Below are 27367 nucleotides of genomic sequence, written 5' to 3'. Positions count from 1 at the left end.
CAGTTGCTGCATAAAAATACTAACTTGTTGGCAATTTTTTAAATGCATTCTCAATTTGAATATAATCCATATGCTCCGAATTTCCAAATATATTCTACGATATATAGAAAAATGGAACATTTTATAAGGAAAAAAAATATCCAACATTTGTGTCATGAGGACAAGACTTCTGTATTATACATTCATAGATGGTATACTTCCAACTGACATATATTATTTAAATGATAGTTGGGCACTGATATTTCTCTATTGAGACACAGCAAATCTAATAATCTATCACTTCAAATGCTCTTTATGCAAATAGTTTGTATCATTCTAGAAATACAATCAAGAAGTAATGCTTTAAGCCTACATATTAAGGCTATCTTGGTTATATGAAATATGTATAAGCAAAAGAATACTTTTGCAAAAGGTACTATAAATTGGTCATTATTGCCATCTGAGGGAAAGAAAAACTATTACAAGCCAACTAGACATTCAAAATGGTATCTCAAAAGAGATTGCTATTATTCTAAGGCAGGACAGATTATTGCTTGAAACTTAATTTCAAAGCATTAAGAAATTCTCACTTTTTGTTATCTTTTAAGCAAGACAACATCAGAATAAAGTTTTAACATTAAACTTTTCGTGTGTTAAAAGTGAAATTTATTATAATACAATAAGTGCAAGTGTCATGATTAAAAATGCCAGTTAAAATTACAAAGTATCTAAGTAATTTTCCCAATGCAAATAACTTCAACAATTCTATATGTACACAGAATATTTAAAAAACATAAAATCACATACAAGGCCAAAAACCAACATTGCACATTATTCTTTTAGATATCACTTTTCTCTTCTGGTTCCAATATCACACCAACACACAAAGGGTGTGCTGATTACTAAGATCACAAACCTCAAGGTGGAAATGCTTTGTACATATATCAACTACCACATTAATGTTTAAAAACCATTGGCTTTCTTCTTATCAAATGGTTCTATTTCTTATATTTTCTTTTCTCAATGGGTCTTGGACAAAAAGATGAGTTAGAAAAACTATGATCATAAGATACAATATGACATTTATTTCCAATGATTTATTTAAAGGTGGAGTAAAGTTTTGAATGAAGTACCATTAAGTACATCAACATGTAAATAAACTCCAGCAGTTTGCTATTGGCTTGCTCACTTGGCTCCAATATTTCTTTAGAAAGGAGAAGGGCAGAGCCATCAAGAAGAAATGGCAAATCAGAACTGCTGAAAAGTTGGGGTAAAGTAGCATTAGGAAGGGGCTGGGAAGAAGTGCAAGACTAATAAGGGAAACTTAAAAGCGATGCCTATCTATTCTTCTCTCCTCATAACTAAAGCAGGGGCTGGTTCCAGTCCAGCCTTCCTCTCCTGCATACCAATGGGGCTTGGGTTATTTTGTGCCCTAGCACTGTGAAAAAGTCACTGCCTTTCAGATGATGTGAGGACTTTGCTTTCCACAAATTTGGGAAATAGCCCATATATTACAGTTTGGAACAGTTCACAAACACCAAAGAGAGTCTGAACTCCTCCTCAACATAACGGAATTTTTTTTTCCCACAAATGAGCAGGACTCCCAGAGAGAGTAAGTGATCGATCCAAGGGGAAGACAAGGAAGCTAGGTGTGATGTTTATAACAAAGTTCCTCAAACTCTAATGTGAATATGATTCATTTGGGATCTCATCAAAATGCACTGCGTCTGGGTGGTGGGCAGGGGAGCTTCAGATTTTATATTTCCAATAAGCTAGGAGATGCTAGTGTTCTTGGTCTGTGGACCACATTCTGAGAAGCAAGGGTCTACAACACAGTGGGAGCCAAGTGTTTCTGAGCTATAAAAGACCTGCTTCAGTGTCTTCACCTATCTAAGCACACCTCTACACAAAAGGTTTAGATGGCCTGTATAAATGAGCAGCTGTCTAAAAGACTGTGTTAATATGTTTTCTGAAAACATAACTATGTGAACAGCCAAACAAATAACATATTTCAACTTCAGTAAAAGCAGTGGTCCATTATCTAGGAATTAAACTCATCTTTTACTTAGGAAGTCTTCCTTAAAGTGATCATGATATAAAGGTATAAAAAAAACAGCATATTAAATCCCATAGTAAAACGCCACATGTACACACAAATACATACAGTACAAATCTTAAGGAATACAATGTTCTCTATCAAAATAAAGTGCTACCATTGCTCCCAGCTAAAATCATCTCCTCTTCCAAATACCAGGAAAAAACCTTGAATTGTAAGAAAAATGACAGCGTTGCCTGCCAGCACAAGGCCACAGGCTCCCCATTTGATCTGAAACACAAGAAAAAAAAAAAGAATTAAATCCTTACTTTTGGAAAATCTCTACTATTATCTATATTAGAAACATCCAATGGAATATTACAGAAAGCTGCTAAAAGGCTTAGTAATGTAACAGGCGGAGGACAGTGAACTATTCAGTAATTAGTCTAATTGCTTCTGTGATACTTGTTAATTAAGTCTAGTATCATTCTTAACATTTTCCCTATTAGATATATTTCTCTGCTTATTTTCAGTTGACAATGACTGCCTTAAGCAAAATACTTGTAGTATGATTATAAATGGTTCAATTATAATATTGGTACTGAAAATTCTCTTTCATGGAAAACAGGAATTGGAGCATTATGGATATGTTTGCTTTTTTCTAGGCAAGTAAAAACTTTAATAATAATCTGCATTCAAATGAAAACAGCTTTCCAATTTGGCAGAAGGTTTTACAGAAGCACAACTGGGGATGAGAGTACCCTCTAGTGGGCATTTTGTGCTTTAATTTAACCAACGGAAACATCAATGAAAGTTTCTTCCCAAAACATGAAGGCAGTATTAAAAGGAAAAAAATAAATATTTATAGTGAAACTAAGGAAGAGTTAGTCCAAGGCACAAGAAGAACAAGGCCATGACAATCTTGCATTGAAAATATTCAATTCTTTTCCATCATCTTATTAAAGTTGAAACTGGCAAGGAGTTCAAGATCCTTGCTAATTGGGCTTTACTAACATTACTAAGTTTAATCTCAACTACTCTTTTTTTGTTCCATTACATTGGACTGTTCTCTATTCCATAACATGCATTTTCACAATAGGGTGCCATTCCATATAAAAGTCTTCTTTACTTTAATTAAAACCCATTTACCTTTACAGGCCCTGTCAAATGTCAGTTACAATTTCTCTCTTCTTGGTGCTCCTCTGACATTCTGATCAGGTTTCAATTACTCTATTTAGTACATCTATAGTATACTTACCTATCAGGACAGTTTCTGTATTCTTTGGGAACAGAGACAGTATCTGACTCTTATTCCTGATGTTTTACAAACGGCAGAGATTCCAAAGATATTTGAATATTTAACAAATAAACAAGATTTGCACATACCTAACATTCAAAGCCCCAAATAAGAATTTCATGAAATTTAAATAGAGTTGAAAAAAATAAAAACAAAGAGTAGAGAACACAGTGAACATCAATGAATCAAACAAAGTATACCAATAATGTGTGTTTCAGAGATAAAAATAAAATTTCTATGTCGGATGTGAAGATGTCATTTTATTCACTGTATCTTCTATAGATACATAGATATCCCTAAATGTACGCCTATTGTATTGAGAATGAAGCCCATGACCTCATTTGCAAAATAATTTGATATGATTTTCATTTAGTAATTAGATTAGTATTGCTAGTATAGTCTCTGTGTATTGCCTAATGACTCAACTGGGAGGGATTTAAGAACAATACCAGAGAAAGCTTAATGTAGAAAAAACAAGAAATCATGATCTGGCTAAAATTATAGGGGAAACAAAGAAAGCAATCTGAAAACATGGTCAAGATACTGATAAACAGATCAAAAGTAGAGAAAGTAAAAAATTTATCTGGTCTTGAAAAAAAGTCTAAGCAATAAAAATGAAACTGAGGTCCCTAACACAGGCTTTTCAAATAAATTCTCAACACAAACAAAACAATAGAAGACAAAACTTACCACAGCCACACGTGCAAGAATAACAGGAAATCCAAAGGCAGAAACAACAATCCCAGTAGTGAAGAAATACGCCAGTTCCCGACAGGCACTACTGGTTGCATCAGAGTCATATGTGACTCTTTTGGCGATGAAATGGGGAATAGGGGAGATGGCGTGGAAAATCAGGACGAACAAGGGCCAGTATACACTGCCAGTTAGACCCAGAGGAGATCCAAAAAGAAAAGTCACAGTTAAAGACATACTATTGCCTCAAAATAATTATTCTAAATGTCAAGTTCAAAAAATTAATGAATCAATTGTGAATATTATAATATAGGATGATTTCTACCAGGAATACATTAGTGATGATTAAACTATTATTGGTTCATTAATATGTATATAGTTTATGTTAAGAAATGTCTACACATATATAATCAAGAAACATTGTTTTCTGTATAACTGAGCTACAATTTCTGTAAGAGCATAAATCTTAACAGTCATCTCTGCTTTCCCTAAAGAATCGAGTACAGTGGCTTGTACTTGCTAATTTAATGAAGATCTTTTGCATGCATGTACACTTGAAGGCTTTCAATGATTTAGAATAAAACCCAAATTCCCTGCCCTGCTCCACAAAAACTTTCAGGATCTGGTACCACCTACTTCTTCCATTCATTTTGCACCATATTCTCTTAACTTCATTCTCTTCCATTCATTTTGCACCATGTTCTCTTCATTCTCTCAACCTCTTAAGAGAATGAAGAGAATTCTCTTCATTCTCTTCAGAAGCTTTCATACTTGCCTTAGGGCCTTTGTACTAGCTGTGCCCTTTGCTTACAATCCTCTTTCCTCTTCATAGCAATCATAATTGAAATGTCCCTTTCTAAAAGTGGCTTCACTGGCCACTCATTCTTAAGTATTTGAGGTCAACCTTGAGTATACCACCCACTTCTAATTTTCTGTAACGCTCCTATTCCCATCTGATATTTTCTTGATTATGAGAACAGAGATTAGATTTGTTTGTGTCAATCATTACTTATCTCCAGGGCCTACAATGAGGTTCTCCATTTATACTTGTTGAATGAAAGAAAAAAATAAATAAATTTTAAGTACTTTTAAGTACGGAAGGTATGAAAACACATCAGTTCCCTAGTAAAATCATTAGATGTACTCCAATGATTATTATGGTAGATCACAATAATACTATAATGCAAAATAATAAAACTATTTTCTTTCCAAATTTCACTACTTTGCATTTATTAAAAATTTTTATCATCTGATTTTCAATTGTATTTTCTCTATGCATACTTCAAAAATAATCTATTCATGTATAACTTAAAAAAACAATAAAAATAATCTTTTCTTCATCAGACATTTCTTATGCTTCATTCCTTAAGGGAAAAGTCTTTACTCATTTTTATAAATACACACCATAATATTACGCATTACCACATTACCACAAAATTGTGATAACACTGACCCACCCAGAGAGCTAGCATCTCTGAGCAAGGGTGAAGCCATGATATTAAAAGTTTCTCCTTTCAGCCACAGTCATTGAGGAGGCAGGATGGTAACAAAGAGCAGGGAAAAAAAAATTCAGGCTGGAATCACTGAGTTTAGAGTTCTAATTTTAAAATAGATTATAGTATTTTTCAAGAATAACCAAACAATATTGAGGCAAGGAACACTAATAAGAGAATCTCTAGATCAAAGTCCTCATTTACCAACAAGGAAAAGAGATAGAGGAAGAGCCTAGAACAGACCCAGCTGTCACCTGATATGCCCACAGCTAAGAGCTCTTAATTCTCCTGGAATACAGTGACAGTTTTTTGAAAAATAATCTGAAAGACTGTTTCCAATTATAGTAATTGGAAACAATGTTTAACTAAGAGAACTGTTTATGTAGAAGAAAACTTGTTTATATACAAAATTTAAACATTAAACTTAGTACTAGTCAGTAAATGTGTAGGCCAAGGGCTTACAAATATTTCTGTAAAGATCCAAATGGTAAATATTTGGGCTTTGCAAGCAATAAAGTCTCTGTCTCAACTACTCAACTCTCATTGTAGTACAAAACAACCCAAAATAGCCAAACACATGAAGTTGGCTATGTTCCAATAAAACTAGTTATAAAAAATAGGCAGCAGGTTATATTTGGCCTGTGGGCCAGTTTGCTGACATGTGGTATCATCATGAGTCACCATTGTGAAGACATAAAATTAATTTCTTTGTAATAGTAATGGATTTTTTTTTTTAACCTTACAGAGACAAAGTGAGTGTTTCACAGAGAATTAAAACACCTGAATTTAGAACTAGTAAAGGAATGGAAAAACTTTTGGTCAAGAGAATCAGAACACGGATTTCACTCCCATCTCTGCCACTTATTTATTGCTGTATAATTTGGGAAAATCTTTAACTACTCCAGATTTTGGTTTCCTAGCTATGAGGATAACTTTTATCCCTACGACTACAATAAAGCAGCAGCTAGGAAAGTTCTGAACAAATATAAATTATTGCTTAGATTATATTTAGGAATTCCTGTGATAGTTCTTTTTAATTCATCCACGATAAATTTGAACTTTTATCAATGTCGTTAACTCCAAGTGGTCTCAGTCACACCATCTTCTGTCAATTTATTCAAGCCAATCAGCTGAGACATCCAGGAACTCGCCCTAGTTCGGTCTTGACATCAATTAATAATACCTATTATTTCTACTGCCTATACCACTCTCCTTTTCTCTCTATCCCACTGCCACAGGCCTCAGTTTTGTTTGGTTCATGATAATGGCCTCTTAGAATATTCTACCTGACTGTAGTCTCAGCACTTTCCTATCTAGTCTCACATTTTGGCCAGAATGACTTGTTAACAAAATGCCCTCCTGCCACACCCATTCTCAAGATATTTTCCCAGCTCCCTGCCTGCACTACAAAACCTAACCTCCTCCAGATGCTATGCAGAGGCTGATCACATACTTTACCAAACCTCCCTTTGTGAGCTGTTGAATAAAGAAAGTTGTTGACTGTTCCTTCTTCCTGGAATGCCCTCTATTGTTTCATCAGCTGGAGAAACTCTTATTTATCCACCAACTCTTACCTTAAATACCCCTGCTTTGCAGCTCTCCATGACTATCCCCAGGAAACTGAGATTACTTCTCTCTCCCTCAACCTCTCTCTCCCTCTATTTATTTATTTATTTTGGGGGGGTACTAGGGATTGAACCCAGGGGTACTTTCCCACTGAGCTCCATTCCCGTCCTTCTTAGGTTTTTATTTTGAGATAGGGTCTCAATAAGTTTCTGAGGTTCTTGCTAAGTTGCTGAGGCTGGTCTCAAACTTGCAATCCTCCTGCCTCAGTCTCCCCACCCACCAAGTTGCTGGAATTACAGTATATGCCACTGTGCCTGGTTGAGATGTACTTTCTTGAAGTTCCCACTGTACTTTGCACACATCTCCACTACAGCTGCTGTCTTATTGACTGAACAGTTTGCCAGTCTCTCACAACTATAACCAAATGCTCCTTAACCAAACTCATTCTCATATCCCCAGCTGGTCCAGGTAGAAGTTCAACAGTTTATTAAATGAATACATTTACTTTAAAAAGAACTCTTCTCTGCACCAATACACCTGACCCTGAATCAGGGACTGAATCCATAATTTTGGCTTCACTAACTCAAGAATTAGAGCTTGGTGCTAAATTGATCAAGTTCTCTAATTCCTATACTAATAGTAACAAAGACGCACACACAAAATAGTTCTTTTTGAAATAGTTACTTACCCATAATCCTCCAAGGCACATCCTAGCATAAGAAAAGTCAGCCCAATAGCCCCAGTGAAGGATAATGCCACAAGAGCTGTGAAATATAAAGCCAAGAGTTAAAAGTTCCATATCAGTGATTCCCAGGAGGTAGAGGAGCCAGAGAGACTGAGGAGTGACTACTTTTGGATACAGAGGTTTTTGGGGGAGGTTATAATCACATAACCTTGTAAATACACCAAAAGCCATGGAATTTTATACTAACAAGACTGATTTTATAGTATGTGAATACATCTCAATAAAATTTCCACTTAAGAGAAAAAAATTTCCAAATTTTAAGCAATGTAGCAATTTACTTATTTTATTGTTACTTTTGACTAGCAAATGACTATTATTATGAACTGCATGTTTGTATACCGGCTAAATTCATATATTTAAGTCTTAACTCCTGATGAGACAGTACTAGAAATGGGCGTTTGGGGGAGGTAATTAGGTTTAGAGGAGGTCATGAGTGTGGAGTCTCCATAATGGGTTCTTAACTTCATACACATACCCCCCCACACCATGTGACGATTCTAAAACAGCCATCATCAAAGCAGGAAACAGGCCCTCACCAGACAGCAGATCTGCCTTGATCTTGGACTTCCCAGCCTTCAGAACTGTCAGAAAAAATGACCATAAGCCACCTAGTCTGTGTTCTATCTGTTATAGTAGTCCAAACCCACTCATTCCTCCCAACCTCGCACTTCTTCTTCCCTTTGGAGGTTCTCCTTGAGGACTGACCAGAGCTGCAATCTACCTTGCAAGTAAAACAGTAAGTCAGGGTGGCTCAGTACTTCTGACTTCACTCAATCTACCCTCTTCTCTTGAACTCTCTCCTACTGTCCAAATGCAAATTCTTATCATCTCTTGCCAGCTGCCAACCGTAACTCTTCCAATCCATCCTCCTGACACAGCAACACAGCTGGTGTCACCAATTTGCAATTACTTCCACAGCCTACAAGTTGTTCCACCACTTACCCCAACTTCTTTGCCAGCTTCAACCCTGCTCATTCTCTTTAAAAAAACAAGGCAAGTTCTTTCTTGCCCCCTGTCCCACATCACATTGTTCTCTCCACTGGAATATATTCCACTTGAGCCCTACCCCTCAGCAGATGAAGCCTTATGGAACCCTTTAGTTTATGTTTGAAGCACTGCTATTCTATAAAAACAGCCCTCCTCCTCCCTGGAATGGGGTTAAGTAATCCTATCTATATTAGTTTCCTAGGATTGCCATTACAAAGAACTACACACTGGGTAACTCAGAACAGAAATTTATTTTCTCACATTTCTGGGGAATAGACTTCTGAAATCAAAGTGTTGACAGGCTGTATTCCCTCTCAAGGCTGCAAGGAATAGTCCTTTTATACCTTTTCCTAAATATCTAATGTCCTCAATCTTTAGTGTTCTTTGGCTTACAAATACATCACTTCATTTTCTCTCCTGTATTCATAGGATATTCTCCCTCCAGTTCCAAATTTTTACCTTCTTAGGATGTCAATCATTGCACTAGAGTTATCCTAAATCAGTAATAACTTGATTACACCTGCAAAAATTCTATTTCCAAATAAGGTCATATTCACAGACTCTAGGGAGTTTGAACTTGAACATCTCTTTCTGGGAGGCATGATTCAATCCACTACAACATCTATGTGTTACCACTGCATCTATGCACACTGCAGACACTTACATAGTAATATAATTATTTCCAGCCATCACTCAACAATAACATCTCATTTATTTTTTCACCCCAAATCTCCAATATACAGCAATTCCTCAATAAAAGTTGAATTCACTTATCTGCAAAATACTTTCTTCTTAGTCCTTTTCCGTTTCATATTCTATTTCCCTTTTTAATACAGCCAACATATACACATAAATGTTACTATTTGGTAGTAAAAACTGTAATACTGAGATATTTGACAACTGTTTTCTGCACTGGCTTCAAATAGATATATTAAACACGAAACACCGTTCAGGTAAGCCAGGTTTACTCAACTGATATTGAGTATAAAAATCAGCCAGAAATAATGTGTCTGCTACCTACAGCTCACACACTCAGAAATTCATACTGAACACACATACACGCACACATATACATATACTACATACATGTTTATGTAGCAGATGTTGATTAACTGGAGAGGGAAGATCTTTGTGTATGAATTTCAAGAACAGAAACTCCTACCCAGAAACAAGTTATGCTCCTATTAGAAAGATCTGAAACGGAATGGTCTCCTACCCAAATAACAGGAAGCCTTCCAATAACTTCTTCCCCCTCATTCTTCTGAAGATGCACATATAAGTAAGTGTTCTTAATACTTTTTTTCCCCCATCAATCGCCCAACGCAAAAACACATTCTGCATGTACACTACTTTCTTGTCTGTCTACAGATGAAAACACTGAAGAAAGTAGTGTTAATATTTCACCTAATCTAGGTTCCAAGATTAAGAGAAATACAGCATTTCTCGGTGTTTGCCATTGACACTGGCCCGCAGTCAACTCTGCCTATATGGAAAAATCATTAGGAACAAGAGGATTACGTTTTCCAATGCCCAGCACACTGGAGACAAAGCCTCCTCTGTAAGAAAGTCAACAAGGGAGGAAAACAGGAGGAGAAGCGTTAGTTAGGGTGGACGTGTCAGGAAGTGGAACCTTTGTTTAAAAACTCGGCAGGGGAGAGCAAGCGCTCCGAAGAACTGAGGAGAAGCCTGGGACTGATGCTCCCCGGGCTAGCCCGAGTCTCCCAGGAAGTCACCGCTCCCAGGCGCGGCTCCACCTCGGGGCCTGGGAGACGCCAGGAGAGCGAAGGTTTACGAAGGAGCGCAGAGGCTCCCCGAAACGCCCCTCCGCCCGCACCCCATCTTGCAAGGGAAGCGGGCGAAGGCTTCCTCAGCGGGAGAGGCGGGAAAGGCAGCGGGGCTGCGGGAAGCGATACCCCGCCAGCGCGCTGAAGGTGCAGTTCCAGACTGAACCCAGAGCTGAGGCAGCGACAGCCGCAAGACAAGCGGGCCAGGGGTCGCGAATGTACCTTTAACGCCCGCCATGTCTCCAGAACTAGGGCCGCGGCTGCTTCCGGCTTCCTCCCACCACCGGGCCCCCGCCCTCACCAGCGCCCAGGCCAGGCCCTGGCCGAGGCCGAGCCGCGGATCCCGAACCCGCCCCCGCCACGGCCCTGCAGGGCTTTGCCCCTGGAAGTACAGGGCTCCGCCCCTGCCACGCGGAGCCTCGCCTCTATTGGTCCTGATGCCTGACACTCACGGCCCCGCCCCTATCAGCCTGGGATCTCTTCCCGGCCACGCAGAGCCCCGCCCCCGCTGGCCCAGAGCCCCACCCCCAGTCTCAGAGCCCCGCCCCCAGCTCACAAAGTCCTTCTGCTTGCTCTAAAGCCCCTCCCCGGCACACCCATCCTATTCCTGAGTAATCTCTACGTCGGGTTAAGACCCTCCTCTCAGGTCCTGAGCCCTCAAGGTATTCCTCGAACCCTCCCCAAGTTCCGCCCTCAATCTGTGGGTTGAGACTTCGGGCTGAGAGGCTCCCCTAAACTCTTCAGCTGGTTATCACCGCGATCCTGGCTGCCAGGAAACCTGCCTAAGATTGGAGACAGAGAAAATGGGGAGAAAGGAGAACACAGGAGGAAAAGTTACGATCAGTTGAGGATAAAACACCCACTTGCAAACCGTATTTTGCTTTCTGAGCCCCCTTGTGTGCGTATGTATTCGTGTGTGTGCCTGTTTGTATTTACGTGGCTGTATGGGGTTGGTGGCAGGAGCATCAAGGAACAAGGCTGGAGGAGACCTCAGCCCTCTCCTTAAGATCTTTACGTTTGCTTAGTCTCGTTTTACTTAATACAACGTTAGTACTTTCAATAAACTAAAGAGCCGTCTCCCACACCTCGTTCACTTATACATCATATAGGCTTTTTTCTATATCGGAAGCTTTCAGGAACCTTTAAATGAATAAAACTATTAGTTTTGTACCTAGGAGCTCTCAAGTCTGAAGGTAACCGAAACTAATCTTTAGATCTCTTATTCCTTATTCACGGAGTTTTGTCTTGACCTTAGAAACCATCTAGTCTAAATGTTTCATTTTATCTTTAGGGAGAGAAAGTTAGAAGTGGTAGGATTTATGCCACATAGCTATTTAGAGGAGGTTGGAAAGTGGGGGGGAAAAAGGGGGAAAAAAAAGTTCTTCACTTAGTAAGAAAAAAATCTTATGCTGAGATTGCTATGAATGACAATATATTAAAACATTTTGGGAGAAACTACATTCTCCCAAACTAGATTACACTACATTGTTTTAATTTTTCTACTTTAATATTGTTAATCTACTATGACTATTTTATAAGTTAAACTTTATCATAAGCATGTATGTATAGGAAAAAAACATAGAGTTGAGCACTATCTGCAGTTCCAAATATCCACTGAGGGTCTTGGAACACATCCCCTGTGGATAAGGGGACACCACTGTACCTGTTAGAGTTCCCAGGAGAAACTGCTCATTAGCCAAACCCTGATGAGGGTTTTTTAGCTCCTTTATAAAGCACTAATTTATTCTAGAGAGGAAATAGAACCTTTTCCATCTTAAATTAATGAGGATTTTCTATGGGATTAAATCTTCTCATTCCCCCACCATTCTCAACCACCCACTGTGTCTGGGAAAGGTCACATCTAGAGATTTGCTGGAAACTTCCATGTCAGCCTGAGGCCAGTCCCACAGAACAGAAATGACTCTGGAAAAAACTGACAAGACTTCAGAGTCACTGCTTGGTTTGAGTGTCAAAGACTTGCCAATAAAATATGAAAGACACCGAGAAGCAAAAACTGAAATGTTTGCTCCAGGGTTATGTCTGGAATCATAACATTCTGAGACAGTGTTTGTCTCCAGTAGCTCTCTGACCACACCAGCTGTCCTTTTAGTTTACTGAACACTCTAGAGAGAAAGTCATCTTGCCAGGGGCTTTACCTATCTCCTAAAAAAAAAAAAAAATCTGCTTTTGCTTTCCCAGATGTTGCACTGAGAAAACTGTTCTTCCATTTAGCCATTCTACATTTTCTCAAGAACAGAAAGTAAAACCTTGAATTCCTATCTCCAATCTGCCATCAGTAGATTACTTAGATGTATAAGATCTATGGCCTGGGTCATGCTGCCTAAGACTACCATATAATTCTTGGGAGGAATCTTAATATTTTTTTCTTTCAATTCAATTCTCTCACTTTATGAGAGAGATTTTATCTCCATTTTACATACAGAAAAGCTAAGGCCTCAAAAGTAACTAGCCAACTGGAAAAATGAGATCAAAGTCCACAATGGATCTATGCACCAAAGGCAGGAATTGTAGTAATTAGAAATAATAGTAACAGGGACTGGGGATGTGGCTCAAGCGGTAATGTGCTCCCCTGGCATGTGCGGGGCGCTGGGTTCGATCCTCAGCTCCACATAAAATAAAATAAAGGTGTTGTGTCCACTGAAAACTGAAAAATAAATATTAAAAAATTCTCTCTTTCTTCTCTCTCTTTAAAAAGAAGAAAAAGAAAAATAGTAACACCTTTTGTTTAACAGGGCATTCAAACCATTTCTTGATTTGATATTCCCCTACCTATTTGTATCTTGCATATGATATACACAAAATATTGATTGAATTAACTATAAGTGGAAAAAAGTATGACCCCTCTCCTTCCCATCATAAGAGGTCATGGTCATCATCCCATAACAAAAGATAGGTTAACAAAAGAAAAACATAACAAATTTATTTAATCTAGTTTTATGAGACACAGGAGTCTTTAGATTGAAGACTCAAAGACTCAAGATGAACTACTCATTTTTATGCTTATATTCAATAAAGCATGGACAGTCATGTAGAAATATGGTTGATCAAAAGGGGTATGACCCAATAGTACTAGACTGAGGGTAAGCCCAATAAGGCCTGCCCAGGTTTGTCTTGGCCTCTCTATGTACACTTTGTTCCCCTAGGGCATGGAGGAGGACCCTTTCTGAAATAGGGATCTTGAGACCCACCATCAAAAAAAGTAGGTTAAAGAATTTCTTTATGGACAACTCTTAAGTGGGGAAAGAAACAGTAATGTTCTTAGGTTTTATGGCTGGCTTGAGGGGAAAAGGGTTCTGGTTTCTATGACCACTTCAGGGAAGAGGAATTCTAGCTTCTATGGCCTGTCTCTGGGAAGAATTCCTGATGAGAAACAGGAAAAGGTCAACAGAGGAAGTTTGCTTCTGCAGCTGCTTCTGAGGCCTTGACTTTGTGGTACCAGTTTCTAAGTCCCAACACAAGAAATATTAGTAAGAATACCAAATATAGTATTAACTCTCCCTATCCTGCAGAAAACATCTACCTCAAACCCAACTCAGAGAAACTTCTGTGTTCCCACTTCCTAAAATGGGATTTACACAACCTGCCTCTTAAAAAAAAAAAAAAAATCTTTTTCCCTAAGAATTAAGTGATAAAGAAACACACACAAAGCAGTACATGGAAAATAGATGCCAGGTTTCATATTTGCACTGGGATGGGATATCAGGTCAATGCATGATTTAAACACAAGTATGACAGAGCACTAATTAAAATCAGTAAATAGTTTTCCTTCTTAATTATCAGCCACCACTTCTTGTGACACAGCCATTCCCTTTACAGAACCTACAGTGCAAAACTATTCATTATGTACACAGGTCTCTTTCAGTCTAAGGAGACAGGAATAAGTGTCAAGGTGTAAGTTACTTTCATTTGCCTTTTCCTACTGATGTTATACACTCCCCGCAACCTGAGGTTTCATTTGAATTCCAGCTCTAAGGCTGACCAGAAATGATACACTTTGTCTTATTATCAGTAACAATAACAGTAGTTATGATAGTACTCTCTTGATAAGAAGTGACACACACAGTCCCTAATTCTTCTACCACGGGGGCCTTAGGATTTTATTTTACAAGTAATAAAGACTTAGAGAGGTTAAGAAACTTGTCCAATATAACAGTCTGTAAGTGGAAAAAAGAATTCAGACCCAATCATTTGGTCTCAAAGCAACACATACCACTATGTCCAAACATAATGGTTTATCTTTAGAAAAATCAAAATCTGCTTTTTGACCTAAATTCCCTGATCAGTATTTCCAGCAGGAACTGACCTGTTGCTGTGATAACTGTTTCAGGAATTCAACTTTTGTGCTCATTTCTTACACCATGATGCTTCTTCAGTGGCACTGGGATCCAACTTCAGCAATCTCCCAGATGTAGACAGTACAGTGATGGGTCATATACTTTGGATTTTCAGCATGAATCTGCAATTCTGTCCCTAAAGAATTAAAATATCTGAGACTTTCTATGATAAAGCCTCAGACTTCTAGGATTGATTTTGGAGTATCAGCACAGAAATGCACTTTTTAAAATCCATTAATATTCTAAGAAAGGAGACCAGGATTTCCATGCAGATTCTTTTTGAAACACAATATTCATGTAGCATGATCAGTGTATGTGTGTGTGTGTGTGTGTGTGTGTGTGTGTGTGTGAGAGAGAGAGAGAGAGAGAGAGAGAGAGAGAGAGAGAGAGAGAGAGAGAGAGAGATGGAAGGGGAGAATAAAGTACAAATCAAGAAATCCTGTCAAGTTATACTTTGGTGCAAATGTATTATATGCTTTTCATATTCTTTTCCCAGAACTTCAGAAGTGAATCACATCAGAAAGTATAATTCAAGTTTGTCATTGAGTGCAAAAATAACTTAGGTTTCTAAAAATATTTTGGAGCCATTTAATATACATTACAAATATTTTAGACCAATCACATTTTGTTGTGTATAACATATTTACAAAACAAAAAATATATTACAATAAATATGAATGAAACAGTGAACCTGATCAACAACAAGCTCTGTCACAACCGGATATTTAAAAGGAATGCAAAAAACCTGTTGGTCTGCATTTGTTAAGAGTTTTGAGATAAATAGGGGTCCAGAATTATAATGTATCTGGAAAACAGAGGGGGAGCCCCCCAAATTTAAATAAGATTCTTTCTCATTGCTAATTACATAGTGTTTAATGATGTTTTAAACTGTGAACATTAATGAATTATCCAAACATGATACAAAGCTAATATATAGTTCTATCATTTCAAAATGTACGTGACATCCACATAATAGCCTTTTAATTATTATCATTATATACTGTAGTTCACACAATATCTACAAATGTGAATGAGAAAAGAAAAAACAGATCACAGCAACATGTCTCACATTCCAATTTTAAATAAGACAAGCACATACTGGATCAAACATTATTTTATAATACGTTAATAAATAACACCTAATTTGTTATGGTTACCTCGAACAGTTTACAGCTGCATATTTAAAAAGAGAACATTTTCTGCAAGTTTCACATTGTCAGTGAAATAAAATAAATAATGAACCTTTACAACTAAAAAGAGAGAGAGATTTGTGTAGAACCTAAAGTATTTTTGACATGCTGCTTTTCCAGTACAGTTTGCCACAACAAACTTAAGACAGAAACAAACAAACAAACAAAAAACCCAATGATTGTCTTTTAAAAACAATTTTTGAAAGCTTTCACAACAATTGAGCATGAACTTTTAAAGACCAGCATGAAAATCTTCTTGCCCATCTGCCTTGTGCACGTGCTCACCAAGAATCTACTGAAATCACAGAAGAGCAAACAGATGACTCCTCCAAATGAGAAGCTGCCAAAGCACTGAGCTGAGATCCAGCCAGTCTGAGGTCTGGAAAAGTTTCATTCTTGCTTTGTTTTCCCAAAGGTCCCTATGTGAATGCTGCTCTTATGGACCCACAGCTACTTTTAAAACCATAAACCCCACTGCAATAATCCAAAGGATCCAGATTCACCAGAGGAGAAGAGGGGACCTGGTTCCTCAAAGCAAATCCCAAGCTCCGTGACTCTGTTGAGGGGCACGCAGCTTACTTCCCACGACAGTTCTCTTCTACTCAACAGTTATCAGGGCTGTTCTTATGACAACCACTCACAAACTTGGTGTTCACCAAGTCCATACTACCTATTGGTCCTGACAAATCATGAATGGGCCAAACTGCTTTACAATCTGTTTTCAGTTAAGAATGTTTTCTTGGCTAAGTAAAGAAAAACATTAAGTCTTATGGAAAAATTAGGAGGGTCTTTCAAACCAGGTTTGGAGTTGTGATAGCATTAAAATTTTTTCTTTAATCAACTACAGTTTTCTAAAGGGACAGAAAGAGAGCAGCCCAACATCCTGATAGAAATAAAGATTTCTATAGCTTCACAGTCCCTATTTTCTTTAGCCAATATTTGCACTAAATTGTAGCTTATCCAAGAAGAGTGGGTGGCAATCACTGGAATACAGAATAATCCCTTCCCTCAATCTAACATCATTTATGGTTGTTAGTGCCCTTAACCAAAAGACACATACACTGTTATGCTGAAGGCCATAGTAAATTTCCATTTTAAAAAAATACTTGATGATTCTGTTCCTGGAAGTTTTGTAAAGCCATCACTCAAATTATGTATTTCCAAGAGAAATTAAAAACCATTCTTTAAAACTATCAAGAAATCCAAGTAATTCTATTATCACTTTTGTTCATTAATTTTACTCTCAGACAGTGAGATGGAGTGATGCCTTTACCTTTGGTGTCCTCAATTTTCCATTCCCCAGGCAAAATGCTGAGTAGGCTCCCCAAAGGGCAGGCTGGAATGTTGTATCCCTGCAAGATCATCTCACTTAAAGTTCCTTTCACGCTTTGGATCTTTTTATGGCAGGGACTTTGAAAAACCAAACATCCATATTCTTTATATCATGAGAAACTAATTCATGAGTAATTTGACAGTTAGTTTAGTACTGGAAATATGTTATTGGTATTTTTGGTTCATCTGTGAAAACCTCAGAATTGTGATACACACTAAGCATTAACAAAGGTCTGCAGCCAAGATAGAAAAGCTCACAAATTAATACAAGGGCTTTTGGCCTTGGTTTTCAAATTCAGACCAGGCATCATTTAGCTCCATGAAAATCATCTTTGCATATTGTTCATAGGGTTGCCCAGTAGCCTATAAAAAAGAACAAAAACATACATTTAGATATCACAGATAAAAATTATATTTATATTCGGTTCACTGCTAATATGAGTTCTACATAATTTAAATGCTTTTCTATTAAGTCACTTTCCTTTTTTATTTTAATCTATGTGATTATATTACTATGACCTCCCCTGGAAATTCACATAAGGTAGTAGTAATTCATCCATAAGATTATAGAGAGCTTATTCGGCAACAAACGATGCATCTCCATTTTCCAAAGGTATCTACCAAATCCTAAAGCTTAATGACAGCCTGTTTCCAACTGATTGCATTTCTGAACTCTTATTTTCCAATTTCTAATGAAGTTAAATTCTTTGAGACTCATAAGAAGGGCAGACAGGATGTAAAATGTTTTGGGGAATAGCTAATGCCCTTTCAAATGATTGAAATTCAAATATTAATGTTGTTTCTTATTAAATTCTTCTATTCAGAGTAGTCAGAAAAAGTATGGAGAGTCAGAAATCAAATACAAGGAACTGAAGCAAATGTTCCCAGGAGAGGTTTTCCATGATAACTTCACATCAGATGACTGGTACAGTTCATCTGACAGCCAGATGACTGGTCTGTTTCTATGGATTATACTGACTGCAACTGGGCTGTGAGGTAGCTGAAGTTTCTGATAGTTTGTAGCACTTGTGTGCATATGTACATGAGAGCCTAAATAGACAGTATCAAAATAATGATGATTTAAATCATCAAAATAATGATTTAAAATTTTCCATTTTAAAAGTCTTGTCGATTCTCACCAACTCTGCCAACTACATTCTAAAGAGTTTTCAATACAATCCTAGCTAGCCATTCTGCTCACATCTTCCAAGGAGAAAAGTTTTTGCTTGTCTGGCTCTCAGCCCAGTGATATGACTATAGGTCAGCATTACTTCCAAGCCCTAACACTAAGTGACTGGTGAATGCACATCTCTGTAAATCCCTCTTGCATTATTCGTATTATATAGTTTAATTTCTTTTTGCCCACTTCATGAAGATTAACTATTTAAATATCTCATTTTAACCCATGGACTTATCAGTTTTATTGAATAAGTGGACTAATCAACCAGCAAAGTCAAGGTGTTTTGTGTTGATACATGCTCATAAAATAATGAAATGAGGCTCTGACAAGTGAGACAACAGGGCAGGCTGCACTCACTTTATCTGGATGCACCACCAGCACAGCTTTCCTGTACACTTTCTTCACCTGCTCCGGTGTCACCAGGTCTGCCATGCCCACTGGTTTCCACTTGGTTTCCCCAGCCCATAGCACAGTGTGCATCGTGGAAAGAAGGGCTCTGATATTTCTCTCTTTGCCTTCTATCCATTCCAGAATCTATAAACACAGGATTAAGAAATTCAGAAGTTTTCTACCAGGACTCTTACCATCATCTGTCCTGCTGCAGTGGCATCAAATACTTTAAGGTACCCGGCATGTTCCAAGTTTCTTCTACCTGGAATGCATTTTCATCCCTTTTTATTATTTTAAGATAGGACTTTGCCTAAGCTGAACTTGAATTTGTGATCCTCCTGACTCAGCCTCCCAAGTTTCTGGGACTACAGATGCACATTACCAATCTTCAAAAAGCCTGTCAGAAATTTCACACAGATCATTTCTGACAGTTTGAATTCTTTCCTCATTACCCCTTCAGTTAATTATATACTCTGAAAGTATCCATGAGGTGACGCCCACTTCAGTTTTGTTTCCTAAACTCAATAAATATCTCTTTTCAAAAAAGCCAAACTTGTATGGGCTTGTATGTACCTTAAACACACTCCTCTCGTGATATGTGCTTCCCTTTAATGTAACTGTGTGTTCATCTTTCCCTGCCATTAAGCAGAACTGTTGGAGAAAATGTACTATTACTTACTTAACTACTGTATCTCAGGAACCAATAATATACCTGACACAGAGTACAGCTCATAAAGGCTTATTAATGAATCGATCCATTTAGACATTTATTCAAACGATGAACATTCATGCTTGTACAAACAAGGTGATTAAGTTGAAAAAATCATAATAATGCAATGCAGTTCCCACCTAACTGCGAGTGTTTGCTGTTGACGAGTGGTTCAGTCATGGTTAATGATGATTACTTTTCTAAACAATTGAATAACCAAACATGGTTTTAAAAAACAACTTTATTTTATAAAAATCTGTCAAAGTTTGCTTCATGAATAAAGATCACAGAGACAGAGCATAAAGAAATAATATTTTTTTTGGAAAGAATAGTAAACCTCTGTGATGTTATCTGACATAAGAATCAAATGCAAATGAGAAATCATACATTGTTCTCAAAAATATTAGATCTATACATATACATCTAATATTCAGATATGTCAGGAAATGATGGAGAATAGCAATATTTTTTTTCAAAACATAAGATTGATTTGCTATAAAAGCCCTGGTTTGGGAGAAAGATTAGACCCTGATCTTTCAATTTATTATACTGTCAGCATGTATACTGTCATCATGTAGCAATTAAGCCTCTCCATCTGTGATGAGCATTCCAATTACCTTGATATTTACAACCTCTTCCACCACTTCACACCTTCCACCAGCATAACCACCCCACTGTCTCCAAGCTAATCCTCATCCACCTGTCTACACACACACAAGAGCCTCATTTACTGTGTTTATTTCCTCATCTATGAAATAAAGGCATCAGCATCACTGATCTGCAAACTTAAAAAAAAATTAAATGTTCTCCCCCAACTCAAATTAAATCTCTCACCTAGACCTTCAAAATCAAAAAGTAGAACTTCTCTGACTTAAAAGTAGAGAAAGTTATTGGGGAGGCCAGGATGCACACTTCCCCCAGCCTCCCCCTCCTCCACCTCAAAACTTCTAGGTCTGATGCTACAAGAGTGGTAATTCCTGGGTGTATAAACATTTCTATCAACAGAAAACAGATGGTGAGGGCTTCAGTCAATTAAAAAAAAAAACCTTTCAATGTAGAAAGAGAAAATACAAACAATACATCCTTCCCACCAAATTCTGCACCATTCATCTTTAGAATCTGAATGCCATCTGAATAACAAAACCATATCATAAAGCGTGCTACTGCTATCTCTGATCATACCACTGGCTGTCAAGATGGCGCTAGAACAGGTTCTGATGACGTAGGTTAAAGTCAAAGAGGGCATTGCTCATTTGAGTAGGGAAACAAAGGAAATCTGTATTTATCAAACCATGAAGTAAATTTTATTTTATTAAAGAAACTAAGCAGCATGTGCAACCCTCCCCAAAGCCACTTAACTATTAAAGGGCATGGCTGGGGAAGGGAAGGATAGGACAACATAAAGAAACAACCAAATATAATTTAATAGAGAAGTGATAGGAAGTCTAATAGAGGAAGGAGAATGGGAGAGGAGAGAGAGGACAGGAGGGAAAAGGAGAAGGGAAAAGGGGAGGATCCTGAACTGAAATCAATTTCCATGCGTATATAAGTTTGTCAGGATGAATCCAACTACTATGTATAACCATAAACTCTAAAAAAAAAAAAAAAAAAAAAAAAAAGCAGCATGATGGTACTCAAATCACAGCTTCAGGGACCAATTGAAATAGTGCAGTTGCCAGAACATGATGCCTTCCAGTGGTGCTGTGGCAGAATGTCTGTGCCCTGTCCCAAATTCATATGTTGAAATCCTAACACCCAAAGTGATGGTATAAGGAAGTGGGGCATTTGAGAGATGATCAGACAGTCATACTGATGGCTCCACACCCATGACTTTGTCACAAGACCTTGTGGTGCAGGATAATCATACTGACAGGAACTCACTCACCTTTAATTTCTCAGGATCCATTTCCTTAGCCATTTCCTCCTTTCTCATCTCAGCTATTGTTCGAGGTCCCTTTTTGTCTTTGTGGGCATTGAAACCTTGACTAGACAGCAGGTCTTCAAAATCAGCTGCTTTTTGTTTCCCTTCTGCAATATAAGTTTTGAAAATCACTACAGGTTTTATTCTTAAACAGAATATCATCATGATCTCATAGAACTTGGGGGCTTCAAAGTGCTTTTACGTGTATAAATTCCCCTTAGCCCTCACATTTTCCCTGTGAGTAAGTGTAGAGGGCAGGCTCCGAGTTACTCCATGATGAATAGAACATAGTTTTCACGCTATGCCATGAGTCACTCCATTTTGAAACAAGCGCTGGGGTAGAATGACTCTACCCCTTGTTTGCACAAAAAGCCACCATTTTCCTAGCACCATAATAAAGCACATAATAATAACTAAATTGTGCTGATAAAAATGATCACCTATAGGCCAGGGCTGTAGCTCAGTGGTAGAGCACATGAGAGTCCCTGGGTTCGATCCTCGGTATCACATAAAAATAAAAAATAAATAGAATAAAGGTATTGTGGAAAAAATATTAATAAAAATGATCACCTATGAACTTATATTGAATTAAACCGGAAGCACAAAAATGCATAGGTGTATCAAATCTATATCAGGAAAAAACAGGCCCGACTACTATATGAAGCAATCCCTTCACATCAGAATATAAAAGGAGGAGCATCCCAAGACTGGACACAATGGTACACTGACCCCGTCACCTGGTTACTTGTCATGAGCCTTGTCCAGGAATATCACCACAGCAACAGACCTTCCAATTACCTGCTCCTAGGCTTCAGCTCAGTGAAGTTTCTCCTGTACATGATGACAACTAATGGGCCTACTCCAAGCCGATACCTCAAGCTGATGCTTCAAGCTGATACTCTGAAGCTGCCATGCATCCAAGCTCTGGCCTATAGGAAGTTCTATACTCCAACAGCTCTACAGTCAGTTCTATACTCTGACTGTTGGTTTGTACTCTTATCTGACCACCAGCAGTGACTCTCACATTGTATCTGCTCTCTGCCTTTGTTCTCAGTTCAGTCTCCTGAGCCCCCTGTGGCCACCTTGACCCTTTCTTAGTCTTTCTGTAACCTATATATATCATTGTGTGGAGTAAGATATATGACCTGAGTGTCATGGATATTAGCAATTAATTATGTGGAGCTGAGGATCGAGCCCAGGGATTCACATGTGCTCTACCACTGAGCTACAGCCCCAGCCCATAGGTGATCATTTCATTAAGATTGGAATAGAATAAAAGAACTTGCGATTTCCCAGTCTATGACTGTGAGGTGACACAATATTTGGTCAATAGCAAACAACGAAAGTGGTGTAGATTGTGAATTTATTGTTATTCAATAAATCCTGACATTGTGGAAAGACACAAACATGTTAATGGTATTGCTTGTGTACAACTGTAAGGTAAATCTCATGGCCATTTTGTAAATGAGGAAAATGAAGTATAGAGAACTTAAGAGACCTATTCAGAATCATATATATGTAGCAAGGCTAGGACTGGCATCTGGATTGTTAAATTCAATTCAATTACATTCCCACTGTACCTTCTTTTCAGATGAAGATACTCATGATTTTCCCCTGTTATAATTAATTAGTATCAGTGATGGGACAAAGTTTGGGTTTTAGTATTTGAAATCTATGCGCGCTGCCACTTCCTTGTCCATACCCAGCTGCTAGATCTCATTAATCGTAATGCTTTTCCCCCACCAGTGTGGTTCGATCCGAGGCACCACATAAAAATAAAAAATAAATAGAATAAAGGTATTGTGGAAAAAAAATCTATTCTGCAACCTGCTTGAAAAAGCAGCCTACCGTGATGGCAAAGAGCAAAGACTGAAGTCAAACCACCCAGGTTTGAATTCCAGCTCTGCTACTTAGCAATTTGAACTCAGGCAAGTTATTTATCATTGCTAAGCCTAAATTTCCTCATCTGGAAAATGGGTATGTGTTAAAAATATTACTTGCCTCATGGGGTTGTCGTGAGAATGAATGCATTAATAGCTGCAGAGGTTAGAATAGTACCACACTATCTGTTTGTTAAATTAAAACAAAATAGAACAAAAACACAGCAATCCACCTAGCTAACATCAATAAATAAAAGTCAGTTTCTTAGTTGCTATCCATTTATCTTTTCTAGACTGGAAACCATTGTGGACCCATACTTGAACGTCCACACCTTACAATCTAAGTACTCCAAGACTGGGGGTTTCATTTGTCTTGCTTACTGCCATATACTCAGGGTTTCCTACAACAAAGATGCTCCAAGACACTCACTCAACATATACTCAAAATAAAAATGGAGGGTAACCACTTGACTTTATGGAGTTGTCTCAGGAATTCCCCTGCTAACCAAAGAATAAACATGATGTCACATCTTCCTGACATGAGTATTTCCATCATGTTACTTTTGAAAAGGCATCTGTTTCACAGTCATGGAGCATGGCAGGTAACAGTAGGGGTTCTAGAGCCAGATTTTTGGGATTCAAAAACTGGCTCTCTCACAAGATGAATCAATTTGAGAAATCACTTTATAGAATTGTATCATAAATCCTTCATCTATAATAGGGAGTTGGTTTTGAAGATTACATGAAATAATACATCAAAAAAAAAAAAAAAGCCAAGAATAGCACCTAGCCTGTAGTAAGTATTTGATAAATGTTGGTTACTGCTGCTGTGAAAAGTAGAAGAATTGCCTTTTTCCAAGTTCCATAGAGAGAAAGGCCCTCAACCTCACCACAGGGTATGATCAAATCAACTGAAATGTCAGGTGTATCAAAATAGGCCTTTTGACAACTCAAACCTAACCATTCTGCTATGTAAAGTGTATTATTTTTTACCCATTATCAAGAATCCCATCCAGAGCATCCTCTAACATTAGTGGTAGCACCAGCAAAGATGCCCCAGATCTCAGGAATCCACTAAACAGAGAACAAAGAAGACCAAATGTTCAAGACATGTGCAGTCCTTTCATTGGGACCCAAGAAAAAACCTGAACCCAGTTTTTAAAAAGATCTCCAACATTTTTTTTCTATACCCTCATCCAAAGGAAATAGAGCTTTAAGATCCATCCACCCTTCTACCCACAACCGTTCAAGATCCATTTAGTGCCTACCCTATGCCATATACTATGCTAGGTTCTATTGATAATGTGCCAAATAAGACACAGTCCCTACCATCCATCTGATTCCACTTCAGAAAGGGACAGACATAAACTAGCAATCACAAAATGATACACATGTTTGGGAGCATAACAGACCCAGGATGCTCCAGGTACCACCTGAGGAGTAGGAATCATGAGGTGTCTCTACAAGATTGTCTTTGAAATTACTAGAATTGGGTTTTTTTTGTTTGTTTGTTTGTTTGTTTTTGTCACCTTCAGATACACAAACTAAGTCAATATAACATCACAGGCCACTCAATATCTAGGCCCCATGTCATCATCCTTACCCAAATTAGTTGATCCTTTCCCACGCTCACTCTGGCCTCCAGGTGCAGCTGAGAAGCTCACGTTGTAGTTGGGTCGGTTCTGGGGAGAGGAGTGTGGCATGCTGGCCTGTGGCTTGGACTGTGGCTGCTGCCAGCTATAGCTACTTCCCTGCTGCCATCCTCCACCCATGGGCTGGGGAGATGCTTTCTGTGGTGAGCTGAGAGGTGGAAATCCTCCACCCAACCCAGTTGGCGTGGTGGGTTTGCTGGCAAACGAAGAGCTACCTACAGAAAGAAGGGGAGAAAGAAGGGAAGGCTCTTTTGAATTACCTCTAACTCTTGCATCTCAAGATACTGTTTTCAATGACTTCAGTGAAAATGCCTTGAATGATAGCACAATTAACCTTCCTAACAGGTAAAGAAATCGCAGGAATATCTATTATTTCCTTAATCTCCACAATGGCATTTTAAGGCACATATTCATTCATTCTTTCTTCAGATGAACAAACTGCAGTTCAGAGTACTTAAATGATTTTGTCAAAGTCACTCAGCCAGAATGTGGCAGAACTGGGACTTGAATCTAGACCTTTGATTCTAAGACAGAAGAGCCCTGGCTCTTCCCACAGTGCCACCCCTCCCTCACCTTCCACTTCTGAGGAGATTTTATTTCCTCACGATAGTAAAAACTAACAAATGACAAGATCAGGGACTAGAGCAAAGTTCACACACTAAGGAGCTACTTAACCTTCAATGATCAGAATTAATTATTGTTTGCTGTGTGAGTAAAGCATGGATAGTGCCCAAGAACAAATAAAATTATTTTAGATTTTTGCAAGTAAATTTCATTTTCACACTGCTTGCATTTCATTACAATGTTTGAAGAGGTAAAATGAGAAGCTGAACTATGGTGAGCTCCAAGGACCCTTCCATGCTAAAATATATATACAACTAAGTTTATACAGCTCTTTAGAATTTTTAAATGTGGTTATACGCATGCGTACCTTTGACCTACACAAGTGTCTAGTGTCCAGCATAGCACCTGGCATATAGTAGATGTTCAATAATACTAGAGGAAGAATGAATGAATAAACAATGCATGCAAGAATCAATGGTGATGCTGGGTGTGGTGGCACACACCTGTGATCCCAGCGGCTCAGGTGGTTGAGACAGGAGGATCTCAAGTTCAAAGCCAGCCTCAGTAAAAGCAAGGTATTAAGCAACTCAGTGAGACCCTGTCTCTAAATAAAATACAAAAAAGGACTGAGGATGTGGCTCAGTGGTTGAGTACCCCTGAGTTCAGTCCCAGTAACCTCCCCCCCCCCACAAAAAAAAGAATGAATTGTGATTGAGTGACAGAGCTGGGCTCAAACACAGGTTGACTCCAAATCCAATGGCAGTAATATAACATTTCCAGGGAGAAGAAAAGAGGAGTCCCAGGATCAGAATAGAGGGGAAATATCTATAGGAAAAAAAATTACTATCCATATTCCTGCCACATCATCACTCAGCAGGTAAGTAGTATTACTGGCCCCACTTTAAAGAGGAAGAAATCAAGGCTCAGAAAGGTTTACTGACATCTCATGAGCACATGGCTAGTTAAGTGAGCTGGACTTGACCGTATGCATCCTGCCTCATTTTCTGCACCCCAAATCCCTAATTCCTTCCCAAAGCTCTGACTTTTTTCTATAGCTCCTCCATTAAGATCTCTTCTTTCTACAGATATTTCCCCTCCGTTCTGACCCTGAGACTCCTCTTTCCTTCCCCACTATGAAAACTGTATTATGGTTACTGGACTTGGAGTCACCATGTGTTTGAGCCCATATCTGTTGCTCATTCACCATTCATTTTTGCATGCATTAATTTATTCACTAGTATTTGTTGAACACCTATTACATGCCAGGCATTATGCTGGGCACTGGAATTATACACAAAACAAGATACAGAAAATCCTTCAAAATCTAAAACATCTCAAGCTGGGTGAAAAACTTCACCCCTTTAAACCTCAATTTCCTCATCTGTGAATTTAAAACTATCTCTATATTCTAGGTATAGTAAGGCACGAAAACTGTATGAAAGCACTTTATAACCCCCGAATTAAGTGAACTAAGAGGCATTATATATTATAAAATAAGGCAAGCTCCTATGCCAACCACATGCCTGGTGTACCATATGGACTCAACAATACCTGGTCTTAGGAACAGGTAATGGCAGGGTTTGTGCTAAAGTGTGGCATGGCCCTTGTCATTCTG

The 27367-nt window shown here is 38.2% G+C and overlaps 2 protein-coding genes across 12 annotated transcripts in view; both read right to left on the bottom strand.

Annotated features, from left to right (window-relative positions):
* Positions 1 to 622: 622 nt before the first annotated feature.
* Positions 623 to 10960, bottom strand: Leprot (leptin receptor overlapping transcript). Its single transcript, XM_005337724.4, has 4 exons — positions 10802 to 10960; positions 7752 to 7827; positions 4002 to 4188; positions 623 to 2305 (listed from the first exon to the last, which is right to left on the bottom strand). Exons 1-4 carry the CDS (start codon positions 10815 to 10817, stop codon positions 2189 to 2191), a joined length of 396 nt encoding a protein of 131 aa, XP_005337781.1. The 5' UTR covers positions 10818 to 10960; the 3' UTR covers positions 623 to 2188.
* Positions 10961 to 15508: 4548 nt separating this feature from the next.
* Positions 15509 to 27367, bottom strand: part of Dnajc6 (DnaJ heat shock protein family (Hsp40) member C6) — a 160118-nt gene continuing 148259 nt past the window's right edge. For all 11 annotated transcript variants that reach the window (XM_078026419.1, XM_078026423.1, XM_078026427.1 and 8 more), the window contains 4 exons: positions 25140 to 25403; positions 21621 to 21763; positions 18994 to 19170; positions 15509 to 17819 (listed from right to left, as the gene is read on the bottom strand). In XM_078026419.1, coding sequence (XP_077882545.1) covers positions 17718 to 17819; positions 18994 to 19170; positions 21621 to 21763; positions 25140 to 25403 — 686 coding nt within the window. In that variant the 3' untranslated portion in view covers positions 15509 to 17717. The remainder of the gene's footprint in view (positions 17820 to 18993; positions 19171 to 21620; positions 21764 to 25139; positions 25404 to 27367) is intronic.

This window comes from Ictidomys tridecemlineatus, chromosome 11 (genome assembly GCF_052094955.1).
Source record: "Ictidomys tridecemlineatus isolate mIctTri1 chromosome 11, mIctTri1.hap1, whole genome shotgun sequence".
NCBI lineage: Eukaryota > Metazoa > Chordata > Mammalia > Rodentia > Sciuridae > Ictidomys > Ictidomys tridecemlineatus.
Note: the sequence above shows the minus strand (reverse complement) of the source record. Positions and strands in the feature narration are given on the sequence as shown.